We start from the raw sequence: 18,861 nt of genomic DNA, 5'->3' as shown, positions 1-18,861 counted from the left end.
GCATCATTAATTGCCGAAAATTCACAAGCAAATATATTGGAGCGCTCTACCTGCATATAAAGCCATTGTAATGTTCTGCCGTGCCGACCATTTTCTCCAGTCTCAGGAAACTTCTAACAGCTTGGAAAATGTACGATAAGTGACCCACGCCGGTATTTCGCGCGCATTACACGAATATTACATTGCCGATTTTCGCAATCAAGAATATAATCACGGATTTTCGAATTCGCGAATATTCTACAAAATGTTTGCGAAATATCGTGAATTCGAATATTGCCCCTGACGCTCATCACTAGTCATCATATCCTGTCCTAATGAACAGCAGGGTCCCACTGTTGGTGTATACAGCTCCTGTGCTGACCTGTGTACCTCTAGGGTTACAGATAGCAATTAACCCTGTAATCAGACCTCTCCTCCCTCTTCTTACCCCACAGAAGAGGCAGAACAAGTCACTTCAGACCACACAGGATGTTTGTAGTCTGTAACCATGGAAACACATAGGCATGCATAAGAGCTGTGAACACAAAACGGTAAGAGATGTTTAACCCCTTAAGGACCGGGCTCATTTTCACCTTAAGGACCAGGCCATTTTTTGGAAATCTGACCAGTGTCATTTTAAGTGCTAATAACTTTAAAACGCTTTGACTTATCCAGGCCATTCTGAGATTGTTTTTTCGTCACATATTTTACTTCATGACACTGGTAAAATGAAGTCAAAAAAATTATTTTTTTTGCACAAAAAAATACCTAATTTACCAAACATTTTGAAAAATTTGCAAATTTCAAAGTTTCAGTTTCTCTTCTTCTGTAATACATAGTAATACCCCAAAAAATTGTGATGACTTTACATTTCCCATATGTCTACTTCATGCTTGAATTATTTTGGGAATGATATTTTATTTTTTGGGGATGTTACAAGGCTTAGAAGTTTAGAAGCAAATCTTGAAATTTTTCCGAAATTTACAAAAACTAAATTTTTAGGGACCAGTTCAGGTCTGAAGTCACTTTGCGAGGCTTACATAATAGAAACCACCCAAAAATGACCCCATCTAAGAAACTACACCCCTCAAGGTATTCAAAACTGATTTTGCATACATTGTTAACCCTTTAGGTGTTGCACAAGAGTTATTGGCAAATGGGGAGGAAATTTGAGAATTAAAATTTTTTGTCTAATTTTTCATTTTAACCCATTTTTTCCACTAACAAAGCAAGGGTTAACAGCCAAACAAGACTGTATCTTTATTGCCCTGACTCTGCCGTTTACAGAAACACCCAATATGTGGCTGTAAACTACTGTACGGCCACACAGCGGGGCGTAGAGTGAAAGGTGCGCCGTATGGTTTTTGGAAGGCAGATTTTTATGGACTGGTTTATTTACACCATGTCCCATTTGAAGCCCCCCTGATGCACCCCTGGAGTAGAAACTCCCTAAAAGTGACCCCATCTAAGAAACTACACCCCTCAAGGTATTCAAAACTGATTTTACATACGTCGTTAACCCTTTAGGTGTTGCACAAGAGTTATTGGCAAATGGAGATGAAATTTGAGAATTTCATTTTTTTGCCTAATTTTCAATTTTAATCCATTTTTTCCACTAACAAAGCAAGGGTTAACAGCCAAACAAGACTGTATCTCTATTGCCCTTACTCTGCCGTTTACAGAAACACCCCATATGTGGCCGTAAACTACTGTACGGGCACACAGTAGGGCGTAGAGTGAAAGGTGCGCCGTTTGGTTTTTAGAGGGCTAATTTTGCTGGACTGTTTTTTGACATGTCCCATTTGAAGCCCCCCTGATGCACCCCTAGAGTAGAAACTCCATAAAAGTGACCCCATCTAAGAAACTACACCCCTCAAGGTATTCAAAACTGATTTTACAAACTTTGTTAACCCTTTAGGTGTTGCACAAGATTAAATGGAAAATAGAGACACAATTTCAAAATTTCACATTTTTGGCAGATTTTCCATTTTAATATTTTTTTTCCAGTTACAAAGCAAGGGTTAACAGCCAAACAAAACTCATTATTTATGGCCCTGATTCTGTAGTTTACAGAAACACCCCATATGTGGTCGTAAACCGCTGTACGGGCACACTGCAGGGCGCAGAAGGAAAGGAATGCCATACGGTTTCTGGAAGGCAGGTTTTGCTGGACTGTTTTTTTTTGACACAATGTCCCATTTGAAGCCCCCCTGATGCACCCCTAGAGTAGAAACTCCAAAAAAGTGACCCCATTTTAGAAACGGCAGGATAGGGTGGCAGTTTTGTTGGTACTAGTTTAGGGTACATATGATTTTCGGTTGCTCTATATTACACTTTTTGTGCGGCAAGATAACAAGAAATAGCTTTTTTGGCACGTTTTTTTTTTGTTATTTACAACATTCATCTGACAGGTTAGATCATGTAGTAATTTTATAGAGCAGGTTGTCACGGACGCGGTGATACCTAATATGTATACAATTTTTTTTATTTATGTAAGTTTTATACAATAACTTCATTTTTAAAACCCCAAAAATGTTTTAGTGTCTCCATAGTCTAAGAGCCATAGTTTTTTCAGTTTTTGGGCGATTATCTTGAGTAGGGTCTCATTTTTTGCGGGATGAGATGACGGTTTGATTGGCACTATTTTGGCGTACATGTGACTTTTTTGATCACTTTATTACCTTTTTTGGGAAGTAAGGTGGGCAAAATTTCAATTTTCTCATAGTTTTTATTTTTTTATTTTTATGGCGTTTACCATGCGGGAAAAGTAACATGACTGTTTTATAGATCAGGTCGTTACGGACGCGGCGATACCTAATATGTGTAGTTTATTTTATTTTTTTAAATTTTTATTCAGTGATAAATGTTTTTTTTTTATCTTAACTTTTTTCACTTTTTTTTACATTTTTTTGACCCAGACCCACTTGGTTCTTGAAGATCCAGTGGGTCTGATGTCTGTATAATACAGTACAGTACAATATATATTGTACTGCACTGTATTTTACTTACACTGAACAGATCTATGCTTTTAGCACAGATCTGTTCAGCACCATGGACAGCAGGACACCTGAGCAGGCGTCCTGTTGCCATGGGAACATTCCCCGTCTGCCACAACTTCGCAGACGGGGAAGGGTAAGCACAGGGCTGAGGGGGGCTGTCGGGGGGCTCTCTCCCTCTCCATCGGGGGGCTGCAAAGGCACAGCAGCCCCCCGATGGAGAGGGACGGAGCTCCCTGACCGATGACAGTTAACTTTTTCCACACAGCGGTCCGTACGGACCGCGGTATGGAAAGGGTTAAACGGCTGACATCTGCACAGATGTCAGCCGTTTATACCAGGGTGCCAGCAATGTTCTGGCACCCTGGTATACCCACTAGAAGCCAACGATCATTCAAGGGGAGGCGGGCGGGGGATCGCGATCCCGCCTGCCGCACCGCCCGCCTCCCGCAACGCCCCCACCGCCTGTGACACATTGATTTTAGGCTCTCTAAAGTTTCTGATCCCCGCGGTCAGGGACCGCGGGGATCAGAAACTGCAAAAAGCGCAGCAAACCGCAGGTCTGAATTGACCTGCGGTTTGCTGCGATCGCCGACAGGGGGGTCCCCTGGCGTTGTGACAGGATGCCGGCTGAATGATTTCAGCCGGCATCCTGTTCAGATTAACCCCTGGGGCGCCGGAATGCCTATTTAAAGTTAGGACGTACCGGTACGTCCTTGGTCCTTAAGGACTCGGGAAATAGGGCGTACCGGTACGTCCTATGTCCTTAAGGGGTTAAACTGGAGAAATAACAGGTTATGCTATGATGCTTGTGGGCTTCAAACAGTCAGCAATGTAAAGTATAGGCAGAGGTACAAATAACGTAAACCGCCACTCCAAGCAGAGGCCTTCCGGTTAGGGTCTATTCACACGACCGTATGGTCGCCGTGCCCATGGGATCATGCAGTGTGAACTGCTGCAGTGCAGACCCACTGACTTGATCTGGTTTGCGATGCACAACATATGGCAAAAGACAGGATATGTTGTATCTTTCGTTATGCGGAGTCACGGATCAGAAGCCCACGGAAACGCACAGAAGCCCTTCAGTGGGATTCCGATCCATGACTCCGCACCACAAAAGACAGAAGATGTCCCATATTTTGCCGCATGTTGTGGATCGCAGAACCATTTAAGTCAATGGGTCTACACCGCAATACAGAGGTCACACGGTCGGTGCCCGTGTTTTGCGGACCCACAATTTGCAGTCCACAACATGGGCATGGCGACCATACGGTGGTGTGAATGGTCCCTTATGTGACACTACTGCTCTGAGAATCTGTCCTTTAGGCCCCATGACTGTATCTTTGGTCTTGGGGGGTCCTATCTCTCCTTGCGGAGAGAGCGCCTTAATCGGGGTGAGGAGACTTATAGGCCATACATGTTCCTCTGGAATTCTGGGAAGAATTTGGTGCACATCTGATCCACATTTTTTGCAGATTAGTTGCGAACCCATTAATTTGAATGTGTCCGCCAAAAAACGGACAGCATACCATGTGCTGTAAGGAAGATGAGCGGCACTCACTCTGCTTGCTGAATAGAGTAATGTCTTTATTCAAAGCATCATGGCATCAAAAAGTGATGCGTTTCGGCTCAGAGTCGAAATGCGCCATTTTCTGATGCTATGATGCCTTGAATAAAGACATAATTGTATTCAGCAAGTAGAGTGAGCGCCGGTCCCCTTCCCATACGCTATTGGGACGCCGTCCTTGGACATGAGCGCCATGTGTAACCGCAGTGCTGACCTAGCTCTTCCGACGAGCTCACCATGTTCTGTCTGGATCTGTACTGTCACAGACCAGATTGGGGGAAACCCTCATCCGTGCGATGTTAAGGATAAGGAGGCTGCTAGGCCTGGACAACAGAATTAGGGAGCAGGTCACCTCCTAAAGCGTCCCTAACTCTGACCCTGACTCCTAACTGTATGAGCCAACCCACAAGGTAGGAGGGCTCATACTCCGGAACCTCGGGTCCCTACTAGCCCTCAGGATATCCCTGGACTAGGAGCAGGGTAAGACAACCTGTTACTCCTAGACACGGAGGAACAGGAGTCTCACTGGCCAAGCTGCAAGGAAAGGGGAACATCAACAGCATATGGATATGGCAGGCGAGTGAAACCACTTCCACACCTACCTGCCACAGACACACTGACTGGATCCCGTGCTCAATAGCTGTTATCCACACAAAACACAAAAGGACACAGCACACAACATAAACTCACACAGGAAACCAGATCCATAACTGCAATAAGGTGAGACACCACACAAACATAAGCATAACATCAATACATTAGTTTTATGACCACAAGGGTGGCCCTCACTGGATAGATGGCATCAGGATACCAGGAGGATGACTCCAGCATAACATGCCTGGAGTACCCCTCAGCTACAGGCTTCCAGCAGAGGCTAAATAGCCCAAGTAGCCAAACCCACACAGACATACTAGGAAAGGAATTAACCCTTCCAACACCAAAGAAGGTAAGTGTCACCTAAAGGGAATCTTTTAAATACATAAAGGGAATCAACTCGGTAAAGGAAGAGAGCATATTTAAAAGAAGAAAAACTACCACAAGAGGACACAGTTTTAAATTAGAGGGGCAAAGGTTTAAAAGTAATATAAGGAAGTATTACTTTACTGAGAGAGTAGTGGATGCATGGAATAGCCTTCCTGCAGAAGTGGTAGCTGCAAATACAGTGAAGGGGTTTAAGCATGCATGGGATAGGCATAAGGCCATCCTTCATATAAGATAGGGCCAAGTGCTATTCATAGTATTCAGTATATTGGGCAGACTAGATGGGCCAAATGGTTCTTATCTGCCGACACATTCTATGTTTCTATGTAAATGCACACATAACTAAAATCCCGTGCAAACCAAACATACAAAGTGCACACCTACAAAGACAGGTTGCCAGGTGCAACCGCATGCACTTGACAGCAAGCTGCCTAGCAACCAGCTCAGGCTGCTATACTGCCAAATAACATCATGTTGCCAGCGGCAGCCACACGTGAGGCATCATACTAACAGCCCCCACCTGTGATTGACCACAAGACCAGACCGCGGGCAACTGCCTGCGGCTCAAGGAGTCACGACCATAACCATGGTCGTGACATGTACGCATGGAACACAAAATACATACGGTCGTGTGAATGCACTCTTATAGTCATGACTCTGGCCCCTGTGTGACATTGGGGGGGGGGGTCATCTTTCCTAATATGATGAGTGTGGTCATTACCGGGTGGCACCTTCACTCTTGTCTCGATGGATTTCTGGAGTTTACTCCATTTCTCCTGGGCCGCCACCTCTGCATCGTTGTTAGATGAGAAATATGCCAGAAATTCCTCCTGCTTCTCCTCCCGTCTGAACACGACCAGATGCGCCGATCGGCTGAGCTGAGTCTTATTATACAGCGCTCGGAGACCGTCCTCTGATCCATCATCATCCACATCATCAACCACCACAACCACTCTCTGCACTTTTTTACCTGCACAGAAAAGCAAATGCCACAGTGTAAAGATAAAATATCATGCACAGTATAATTTATACACCCTGTACAGAATTATTAGGCAAATGAGTATTTTGACCACATCATCCTCTTTATGCATGTTGTCTTACTCCAAGCTGTATAGGCTCGAAAGCCTCCTACCAATTAAGCATATTAGGTGATGTGCATCTCTGTAATGAGAAGGGGTGTGGTCTAATGACATCAACACCCTATATCAGGTGTACATAATTATTAGGCAACTTCCTTTCCTTTGGCAAAATGGGTCAAAAGAAGGACTTGACAGGCTCAGAAAAGTCAAAAATAGTGAGATATCTTGCAGAGGGATGCAACACTCTTAAAATTGCAAAGCTTCTGAAGCGTGATCATCGAACAATCAAGCGTTTCATTCAAAATAGTCAACAGGGTCGCAAGAAGCATGTGGAAAAACCAAGGCGCAAAATAACTGCCCATGAACTGAGAAAAGTCAAGCGTGCAGCTGCCAAGATGCCACTTGCCACCAGTTTGGCCATATTTCAGAGCTGCAACATCACTGGAGTGCCCAAAAGCACAAGGTGTGCAATACTCAGAGACATGGCCAAGGTAAGAAAGGCTGAAAGATGACCACCACTGAACAAGACACACAAGCTGAAACGTCAAGACTGGGCCAAGAAATATCTCAAGACTGATTTTTCTAAGGTTTTATGGACTCATGAAATGAGAGTGAGTCTTGATGGGCCCATGGCTGGATTGGTAAAGGGCAGAGAGCTCCAGTCCGACTCAGACGCCAGCAAGGTGGAGGTGGAGTACTGGTTTGGGCTGGTATCATCAAAGATGAGCTTGTGGGGCCTTTTCGGGTTGAGGATGGAGTCAAGCTCAACTCCCAGTCCTACTGCCAGTTTCTGGAAGACACCTTCTTCAAGCAGTGGTACAGGAAGAAGTCTGCATCCTTCAAGAAAAACATGATTTTCATGCAGGACAATGCTCCATCACACGCGTCCAAGTACTCCACAGCGTGGCTGGCAAGAAAGGGTATAAAAGAAGAAAATCTAATGACATGGCCTCCTTGTTCACCTGATCTGAACCCCATTGAGAACCTGTGGTCCATCATCAAATGTGAGATTTACAAGGAGGGAAAACAGTACACCTCTCTGAACAGTGTCTGGGAGGCTGTGGTTGCTGCTGCACGCAATGTTGATGGTGAACAGATCAAAACACTGACAGAATCCATGGATGGCAGGCTTTTGAGTGTCCTTGCAAAGAAAGGTGGCTATATTGGTCACTGATTTGTTTTTGTTTTGTTTTTGAATGTCAGAAATGTATATTTGTGAATGTTGAGATGTTATATTGGTTTCACTGGTAAAAATAAATAATTGAAATGGGTATATATTTGTTTTTTGTTAAGTTGCGTAATAATTATGCACAGTAATAGTCACCTGCACACACAGATATCCCCCTAAAATAGCTAAAACTAAAAACAAACTAAAAACTACTTCCAAAAATATTCGGCTTTGATATTAATGAGTTTTTTGGGTTCATTTAGAGCATGGTTCTTGTTCAATAATAAAATTAATCCTCAAAAATACAACTTGCCTAATAATTCTGCACTCCCTGTAGTATAATCTACAATATCATCTACAGAGTAATCTATAGTGTAATCTACAATATCATCTACAGTATAATATAAATTATTAAATATAGTATAATCTACAATATAATCTATAGTATAATCTACAATATAATGTACAGTATAATCTACAGTATAGTATATGATAAAATCTATAGTATAATCTACAGTATAATCTACATTATCATTTATAGTATAATTTACAGTATAATCTATAGTATAATTTACATTATAATCTACATTATCATTTATAGTATAATTTACAGTATAATATATAGTATAATCTACAGTATAATCTGCAGTCAAACCTATAGCATAATGTACTGTATAAAGTACAGCATAATCTATAGTATAATCTAAAGAATAATCTGCAGTATATTTTATATATTAATCTACAGTAAAATCTACAGTATAATATATAGTATAATCTACAGTATAATCTACAGTATAATATATAGTATAATCTGCAGTATAATCTACAGTATAATATATAGTATAAACTACAGTATAATCTACAGTATAATATATAGTATAATCCACAGTATAATATATAGTATAATCTGCAGTATAATCTACAGTATAATATATAGTATAATCTGCAGTATAATCTACAGTATAATCTGCAGTATAATCTACAGTATAATATATAGTATAATCTGCAGTATAATCTACAGTATAATATATAGTATAATCTGCAGTATAATATATAGTATAATCTGCAGTATAATCTACAGTATAATATATAGTATAATCTGCAGTATAATCTACAGTATAATCTGCAGTATAATCTACAGTATAATATATAGTATAATCTGCAGTATAATCTACAGTATAATATATGGTATAATCTGCAGTATAATCTACAGTATAATATATAGTATAAACTACAGTATAATCTACAGTATAATCTGCAGTATAATCTACAGTATAATATATGGTATAATCTGCAGTATAATCTACAGTACAATATATAGTATAAACTACAGTATAATCTACAGTATAATATATAGTATAATCTGCAGTATAATCTACAGTATAATATATAGTATAAACTACAGTATAATCTACAGTATAATATATGGTATAATCTGCAGTATAACCGGGATGGATATGTAAGGGGTGTGTGGGTTGTGAGTTCTGTTATGGGGGTCACTGCCTCCGGGATAAATATACGTTGGGGAATGTGGGTTGGGAGGTCTATTAAGGGGGGTCTCTGGCTGTTTTCGTATTCACATCTCTTCTCCTGTACATGTTGTAGATCTGATCAGTAAGATTACCCAGATGCTGCAGAATCTTGCGGTCAATCGCTGTTTCTCCGGAGTTCTCCTTCTTAGTCACCTTATGGAAGGTCTCCTTGTTGAAGTGCAGGATGCAGCTGATGGGGCCGATCTCCTTCGCCCTGGATGACAGCTTCTTAATCTTTGAGATTTCAGTAACAGTAAAATCCACCTTGTCATTGGTCCTCAGCACCGGCTCCAGCCAGTGGCTCTTCTCCTGGGAGGTCTCTTGGATGAAGAAGGTGGCACCATTTTTGCTATTTTGAGAGGTGTTGAGATTATTGGGTTCCTAACAGAAAGATAAAATGTAAGGCATCAAAGACCGAGATATTACAGAAGATTCCACCTAATGGCTGCTCTTACTGTAAAGAATCCTTTCCTATGTCAATGATGGAGCCTTCCTTCCTTCCTACATGCATAACACTCACTGGAATAACTAAGAGAAGGCACCAGGTCTTTAATGGTAGATGACGACTCCCAGGGTTGTTTCTCTCTTCATTTTTGCACCCTAGAATAGTATTCACTTTTGCAGGTGCTGCCTGACATTGAGCGCTGCTGCAGATATAGCCTCAGCATGGTGACTGGTGGTGAACTGAGTCTACTTGAGTTGGGGTCCTGGTAGATATCCACAAGAAGCATTTGTCTTACCTTACTCAGATTCATCTTCTGAAAACCTGTGGATAAGAAAGTGACGAGTGAGATGAAGATGAGACAAAATAACAGCAAAGAGCGGCAAATAGTGGTCAAAGTAAAACGGGAGAAGAGAGACGGGACGGAGGATCATCACAGAGCTTCACTTCTAGGGGTGCCGGATACCGAGGACATCCCACCACTAATATCCATCACCTTCATAACAATAGGCAGGGGGGAGGATGACCGGACATGGTGACCCCAATATAGAGGAGAGGTAATCTCCACTGCACTCACCTCCAGGTAAACAGTCTCTGATCGTCGTTATCTTCTTCGCCATCACCTGTTGTCGAGGGTCTTGTAGAAGCCATTCTGTCTTTGTAAACACGTGCAGTTCACACTCAGAATACCGGCTGATCCCCAACTCAGATCTGACCTTCTCCTCCGAGTCCTGGATGTCCCTGATCACCACAATCACTGCCTGGTGTCCTGGACATGAGCAATAGAGAGAGGTGAAAGAACTGAAGAACCAGACATGTCCATCAATGTTGGAAAGGGAGACTGCAGGGACAGTGCAGGTTGAGTGTAATCGCCGCGGGCATCTTGTTGGACTGCTGCCGCGTACATAGTTCATCTGTTATTTTATACATAGACTTACTGTGCGTCAGTATTAAAGGGGCGGTCTGATACAGTATATCGCCATCTTCAGTACCTCGGATAACGGGCACTACAACACCTTGTCATTGTTTCTTATGGCTAGCTTTCCATGTTTCTATTTTATAACTGTCCTCCTTACTAAGTATTGTATTTATGCAACTGTTAACTTATATTACATCTGATGCTTTAAGTCTGGTTTCCAGCAGGTGACGTAGGTCTGGCAGAGTCCTGGAACTAACCTTTCCTGTTCTGACTCAATATCCTGACAATAAGTGTTGATCGTGAATATTCTTATTGCAAATTTTTATTGTGAATATCGGCACTTCGAGAACTCGCGATGATGTAGAATATAGCGCTATATATTCGTAATCGCGAATATTCTAGATTTTTTTTTTCATCAGTGACCTCCCTTCTTGCTTGTGGGCCAATGAGAAGGCTGCAATATCTTTGTCTGAGCTTAGCAACATCCCTAGCAACCGATAGGAAAGTTGCACCTCCCCCTTACTATATAAGAACCTCCCCAGCAGCCCTTGTATGCAGTATATTGCAGTTCTGAGAGAGAGAGCAGTGACATTGCTGTGCTCTGTGCTTTCATCTGGATCCTATTCCTTATCCAATTACATTAGATAGATAGATAGCTGATATATAATACAGATAGTTAGGGGGAGATAGTCAGTGTAGGTTATATCCTGATACAGTGGAGCTGATAGGGTCCAGTGCAGGGTGTTAGGCAGTGTGATAGGGATTACTGTTTCTCTGCTGTCCTTACATACAGTCCTGATCAAAAGTTTAAGACCACTTGAAAAATGGCAAAAAATCTTATATTTTATTGTTGGATCTTAACGAGGCTCCAAGTAGAGCTTCAACATGCAACAAGAAGAAATGGGAGGGAGACAAAACATTTTTTGAGCATTCAATTTAATGAAAATAACGAATAAAATGAAACAGGCTGTTTTTCAGCTGATCAAAATTTTAGAACCACATGCATTTAAAAGGCCAAATCTGTGCAAAGATGTGGATTCATTGTCATCTTCTGTCCGGTAGTCACACGTTGTGATGGCAAAGGCAAAAAAACTCTCCCTTTTTGAAGGTGGTCGGGTTGTTGAACTGCATAAGCAGGGTCTCTCACAGCGTGCCATCGCTGCTGAGGTGGGACGCAGGAAGACAGTCATTTGGAATTTCTTAAATGAACTTGAGGGTTATGGAACAAAAAAGTCAAGCGGAAGAAAATTTCACCAGCACTGAGCCGGAGGATCCAATTGGCTGTCCGTCAAGACACTGGACGATCCTCGACCCAAATTAAGGCCCTTACTGGTGCTGACTGCAGCCCCATAACCATCAGACGGCATCTGAGACTGAAGGGCTTCAAAAACAAAAAACGTCTTCAAAGACCTCGTCTCCTTGAACGCCACAGAACTGCTCGCTTGGACTTTGCAAGAGAGAACCAAACATGGGACATTCAAAGGTGGAAGAAAGTTTTATTCTCTGATGAGAAAAAATGTAACCTTGATGGTCCTGATGGTTTCCACCGTTACTGGCATCATGACGAGCAGATCCCACCTGAGATGTTTTCTACGCGCCACAGTGCAGGGGGCGCCATAATGGTCTGGGGGGCTTTTTCCTTCAGTGGAACAATGGAGCTTCAGGAAGTGCAGGGGCATCAAACGGCCGCTGGCTATGTCCAGATGTGGCAGAGAGCATTCCTCATGGCTGAGGGCCCTCGTCTGTGTGGTAACGACTGGGTTTTTCAACGCTACAGTACACAATGGCCGCAGGACAAGGGACTTCTTCCAGGAGAATAACATCACTCTTTTGGCCCATCCTGCCTGTTCCCCTGATCTAAATCCAATTGAGAACCTTTGGGGATGGATGGCAAGGGAAGTTTACAAAAATGGACAACAGTTCCAGACAGTAGATGGCCTTCGTGTGGCCGTCTTCACCACTTGGAGAAATGTTCCCACTCACCTCATGGAAACGCTTGCATCAAGCTGCCGAAACAATAACGGCGGAGCTACTCATTACTGCGTTCATGTTTGGAAGTTGGATTTCTGTTTTGGGGGGGGTTCGTTTTTTTTTGGAGGTGTGGTCCTAAACTTTGGATCAGCTGAAAAACAGCCAGTTTCAGTTTATTCGTTGTTTTCATTAAATTGAATGCTCAAAAAATGTTCTGTCTCACTCCCATTTCTTCTTGTTGCATGTTGAAGCTCTACTTGGAACCTTGTTAAGATCCAGCCATGATACATAGGATTGTTTGCCATTTTTCAAGTGGTCTTAAACTTTTGATCAGGACTGTACATGCTACAGACACAGCGCTGTGATGTCACAACAATACTTAGTGCACCAATCAGTAATATCTACTCAGACCTGATAAAATGTGAAGTTGCACGTATTGCGCAAAAAATATGTGCATCATTGGTGCCGATTTGTGCAATCGCGAAAATAATGACTGGAGATCACGAATTTAGATATTTATTTCAAATATTATGTGAAATATTTGAGAAATATCGCAAAAATGAATATTGCCTATGCCGCTCATTACTACTGACAATAAGTGTTGTGCTCAATGGCTCCATGTATCAATGGCCGTCTGTACTGAAGCGTGTACTTACTTCAGACTCTCATCAGACAGAGATCAACTCAACTGCTCAGACGTGTGAGAAGGATCCAGATGAATTCATTCCAAGCTGATATCTTGTAGTTATGCATCAGCACAGTAGGTGAAAAGATGATAACTTGGCAGAGTTGAGCAGCACATGAAAGCACCGGTGCAGATATAACATAAAATGGCTACTGGTACCGGCAAGAAGGAGGGAGGGGGGTGCAAAAACAGGGCAACATACAGGGAGACAAGAGGGACAAACATATGCAGCAATGCAAAAATGACACTAATAATAATCAACCATGAAGACATGGGACATGACAATTCCATTCTTTTTACCCCTTTGGGTAAAAGTGGGCTGTCCCGCTTCCCATCAAGGGGGGGGGGGGGGGGGTTTTAGGAAGTTGTGGTTAGGCTACTATCACACTAGTGTTCGGTATTGAAATCCGGTAAAGGGTCTCAATACCGGACAAAAATGCATCCGTTTTGTCCTAATGCATTCTGAATGGAAAGCAATCCGTTCACTATGCATCAGGATTTCTTCTGATCCGTCCCTTGTACGGTATTTGACCGGCCAAAATACCCGAATAATACTGCACTTGTCGGATCCAGCATTCATTTCCATTGAGATGTATTAATGCCGGTACCAAATGTTCCGGAAATTGCTGTATCGCCGGATCCAGTTTTCCGGTCTGCGCATGCGCCGGGATATAGGAGGAGCTGGTTTCTCTTTTGATCTTTATAAAAATGTAAATACCAGATCTGTTATTCCGGATGATACCGGATGAGATGGATCCAGTATTTCACCGGATCCGTCTAACGGATCCGGAAAAAAAGGGATTCAGTTTGCATACTGTTTGCCGGATTCTAACAACGCTAGTGTGAAAGTAGCCTTAGTTGAAGTCATAAGGGACAAGACATGGCGCAGCGAGGGAATGCGTTTATCCCCTCACCTGCTGCAGGAGACCAGGAACCAGCTCCTACTCAACACATGGAGCGTCACCATAAAGTGGCCGGGGAAAACTGTGGCACTCATTTAGTGTTACAGCCTGACACAGCAACCACTGCATCTCCCAGCGGGCCGCACTCCTTATCCAGCAGCCAGGGCTCCTCAAACTCAGCAGGAGGAAGATGTTTTCCTTCCCTTTGTCTATTGCTTCTGATGCTTCTCCTCCTACTCCTCATAGTTACATAGTTAATACGGTTGAAAAAAAAGACATACGTCCATCAAGTACAACCAAGGGATTGGTGGGGACGCGAAACCCAGAAGGAAGTGAGACTCAGATTTCTACACGTTTTCCTAAGCATTAATGTTGTTTACTTTTAAGAATTGGTCTAAACCCATTTTGAAACTGTCCACTGTCCCTGCTGTGACCACGTCCTGAGGAAGTCTATTCCTCGTCACATGTTTCAACAGCAATCGATCAATTGCAAAGAGACCACAGTATGCGTGCACTCATCCAATGGCGCTGAAGCTGAACCTGATCCTGACCTAGTTGCTGGTCCTGCAGTCCCTTCCTTTACATGTAGTTGACTCTGACTCTTATGACTTGTGCTCAGCCAGGGTGGAGAGTCCCAAGCCAACATCACTTTTCCAAAAAAGCTGTACCAGCCCTACACATGTGCGTTGAATAGATGGTGGGCCAGTCCTGGAGCCTCTCCATGTTTGGTAGAGTTCATTGTGTAAGTATAGACAGATAATGGTGGTGAAATAATGATTCACCAGACGTGTATTTTCTGGCTACATAAAACCAAAAAGGCGTATAGAACAAGAGCACCACTCCCTCTTGTTCTATACGCCTTTTTGTTTTTTTGTAGCCAGAGAAATCATTATTTCACCACCGTTATCTGGCTATACTTACACAACTTTCTTCAGTAGGTGTCTGGTACTACCAACACCCTTCCTTAGCAGCCTTCCCTCTATATTCTCTTCTTACCACCTACCACTTCACCGTCTCTTCTTCTCCCTTCTATCATTTGACTAACTAGACTCCACCACTATTGGCGCCGACGGTTTTATCATCTTTCAAAGGGATGATATTTTCTTTCTTTTTTTTACAGCTCCTATATGGTAGAGTTCATGCCAGCACTGATGTATGGAATTATAACTATGGTCTATGAAATTATAACTATGGTCAAGGACAATATATGTCCTTTATGGCCCACTTTATAGCCCTCTGCAGACAAAAATAAAGTACAGTAATGCCATAATTATAGAAAATATTCCGGTGCTAATACTGCGCTTATTTTGCAAATTAGAGACTCTTGGCAAATACATTTTGTACAAAATTATTTGGGCCCGTCTGCCAAACGTCAAGGCGATCTTTTATCAGATGGGAACCTAACAGTAAATCCTACCTGTTATGTGCCATAACGGCCACCATAAAATTCAGGGAGTGCAGGTTCCACATGCATGCTGGGTCCACTCTGCTTTTTACCATTTTTGGCGCCATAACAGCCTCCATTAAATCCAGGGATGCAGTTACCAACATGCATGCCGAGCCCACTCTATACCTCTCCTGGTGCCAAATGGCTTCCAATAAATACAATGAGAGCAGGCTACAGCTTTACGCTTACTCTAATTAAAATCAGCCTATGGGGCAGGCAGGCCGGTCAGGAGTCCAAGAACAAATGGAGTCGGCCACAACTCCATGACAACTACAAAAAAAAGGGGGTCAGTCAGCACATCCCAATGTGCGGGTGCATGCTGCCATGGCTAGAATAATACAGGAAAAAAAGAACAATGCAGAAGCACTCTGCAAACACAAATAAAGTACAATAATGCCATAATTATAGAAAACATATAGGGCAATATAATTATGGCATTGTTGTGCTTTATTTTTGTTTGCTGACTGACCCTCTTTTTTTGTAGTTCCACTTTATAGCCCACTAGGTTCCAGCCCAGGCACACCAGGAACTTGGCCAGGTGATGGCAATACCACCTTCATGTTGTAATGCTGGGATTTCTGCAACAATGTTCTCCTCTACCTCCTCATCCTCCACCTTGTCCTCCAATGTAGGAATAATTCTGAGTGGTCCTCCATCATATCATCTATGCAAATCTAGGTGTTGTTACTCGGTTCTGCACCTGGTCAGCCTGGGAGAATAGAGCCACACCATGGAAGTACTTCTCAGCGTCATCAATAAAGAAATCGAACACTGGCTGTCTTCTCACCAACTGGAGATAGGAACCATGGTTACTGATAATGGGAAGAACATTCTGTCAGCGCTGCATCAGGGAGGGCTGACCAATGCACCCAGCATGTTGCACGTCTTCAATCTCATTGTCAACCAAGTCTTCCACTGAAATGCAAGAGCTGTTAGAAATGTCCAGCAAACTGTGCAGGCACTTCAGTCACATTTACTGGGCAAAACACGCCCTCCTTGAGCTGCAAAGACAAAATGCTCTTCCCCAACGTCATCTGATATGTGACGTTTCCACCCATTGGAACTTCACACTACATATGTTAGACCGCCTGTATGAGCAGAGAATTGTGGTCCACGATTTCTTAGTGCTGCAGACAGACAGGTTTACTCCCCAGTGTAACTTCCACTTTAGCCAGTGGCAGCTCATGCGTGACCGTTTGCTCAGGCCCTTTGAGGAGGCCACTTTATTTGTCAGTCGGCAGAACTATGAGATTAATGATGTCATTCTACTCCTTCAAGTCCTGGATGGGATGCTGAGAAATATGATTGGCGAGGGGACAGAAGACATGCGCCTATATGTCATGGCATCTTTTCTTCCTCCAACCTCCAAATAGCTGTCATTTACCGCCCCCCAGGCCCAGCCACCATCTTTCTTGACCACTTTAACACCTGGCTCCTACACTTTCTTTCTGCCGACATCCCCACTATTATCATGGGTGACTTCAACATCCCTATTGACACCAGTCACTCAGCCACCTCTAAACTCCTATCACTCTCTTCCTCCTTCGGCCTATCACAGTGGTCTTCCGCTCCCATCCACAGAGATAGTCATACTCTGGATCTGATCTTTACCTGCCTCTGCTCCCTATCTAACCTTTCTAATTTGCTTACCCCCTATTCTCTCCCTATTCGACCACAACCTACTCACCTTCTCTTTACTGGTCTCTTCTGCTGCTCCCCCCGGTCCACACACTAGCACACCCCCACAGGAACCTGAAACATCTCGACTTTTGCTTGTTTTCTTACTCTCTTCTCCCACTCTCTACCATCTGTTCCCTCCGAGACCCAGATACTGCCACCACCCTATATAACACCACAATAAGTACGGATCTGGACATTGTTGCCCCCCTCACACACAACAAAACCCGAAAAATCATCCCTGGCAACCAACCTGACCAAAAAACTCAGACAAGCTTCCAGGGCTGCTGAGCGGCGATAGAAGAAATCCAACTCTAAGGATCACTTCACCGCATACAAGCAATCCCTCCTCATATTCAAATCCTCACTCGCTGATGCAAAACAGGCGACTTCTCATCCCTCATATGTTCCCTGGCCCACAGCCCTAAACAACTTTAAACACTTTTACGTCCCTTCTCTGTCCCCCAGCGCCCCCACCCTCTCATCTCATCTCATCTCAGCTGAGGACTTTGACACATAGTTCAAACAAAAGATAGTCAACATCAGAGAAAGCTTCAGTGCACAGTCCCCAGAGACCCTCTACACAACTGCTCAGTTCTCTTCTCCCAAAACCCGCTTCTCCACCATTACAGAAGAAAAACTCTCCAGTCTCCAGATCACATCTGACCCCCTGTGCACTTGACCCAATCTCATCCCACCTCATCCCTAACCTCACCACAGTGTTTATCCCAGCCCTTTACTCATCTCTTCAACCTATCACTAACCTCTGGTGTCTTCCCCTCTGGTTTTTAACATGCTACCATTACACCCATCCTCAAAAGGCCTTCACTTGACCCATCTTCTTTGTCCAGTTATTGCCCCATATCACTTGTTCCATTTGCCTCAAAGCTACTTGAGCAACATGTCCAATTTGAACTGTCCTCTCACCTCTCCTCCTGCTCCCTCTTTGACCGCCTACAATCTGGCTTCTGACCCCACCACTCGACTGAGACTGCCCTCACCAAAGTCACCAATGACCTACTAACAGCCAAAACCCAAAAACTTTTCTCTGTCCTCCATCTCTGTGAGCTGTCCTCTGCCTTTGACACTGTCGACCATTCCCTTCTGTTACAAACTGTCTCATCTCTTGGCATCACTGACCTGGCCCTCTCCTGGATCACATCATACCTCACAGAGCGGACATTTAGCGTCTCCCACTCTCACACCGCCTGCTCGTCTTATTCCCTCTCTGTTGGTGTCCCACAAGGCTCTGTCCTAGGACCCCTGCTCTTCTCTATCTACACTTTTGGCCTGGGACAGCTCATAGAGTCCCATGGCTTTCAGTATCACTCTTATGCTGACGACACACAGATCTACCTCTCTGGTCCAGACATCACCACCTTACTATCCAGAATCCCACAATGTCTATCTTCTATATCATCCTTCTTCTCCTCTCGCTTTCTAAAACTTAACATGGATAAAACAGAATTCATCATCTTTCCCCCATCTTGTTCAACCCCCCAACAGACCTATCTAT

General features: G+C 43.4%; 1 protein-coding gene across 1 annotated transcript in view; it reads right to left on the bottom strand.

Annotated features, from left to right (window-relative positions):
- Positions 1 to 18,861, bottom strand: part of LOC121007910 — an 82,216-nt gene that overhangs the window by 40,993 nt on the left and 22,362 nt on the right. Inside the window, exons 3-6 of the mRNA XM_040440179.1 lie at positions 10,322 to 10,513; positions 10,043 to 10,068; positions 9,395 to 9,683; positions 6,245 to 6,493 (exon numbers count right to left, since the gene is read on the bottom strand). Coding sequence (XP_040296113.1) covers positions 6,245 to 6,493; positions 9,395 to 9,683; positions 10,043 to 10,068; positions 10,322 to 10,513 — 756 coding nt within the window. The remainder of the gene's footprint in view (positions 1 to 6,244; positions 6,494 to 9,394; positions 9,684 to 10,042; positions 10,069 to 10,321; positions 10,514 to 18,861) is intronic.

Source organism: Bufo bufo, chromosome 7, assembly GCF_905171765.1.
Source record: "Bufo bufo chromosome 7, aBufBuf1.1, whole genome shotgun sequence".
In the NCBI taxonomy this organism is placed as follows: Eukaryota; Metazoa; Chordata; class Amphibia; order Anura; family Bufonidae; genus Bufo; species Bufo bufo.
The sequence above is the reverse complement of the archived record's forward strand: the minus strand, read 5'-3'. Positions and strand labels throughout refer to the sequence as shown.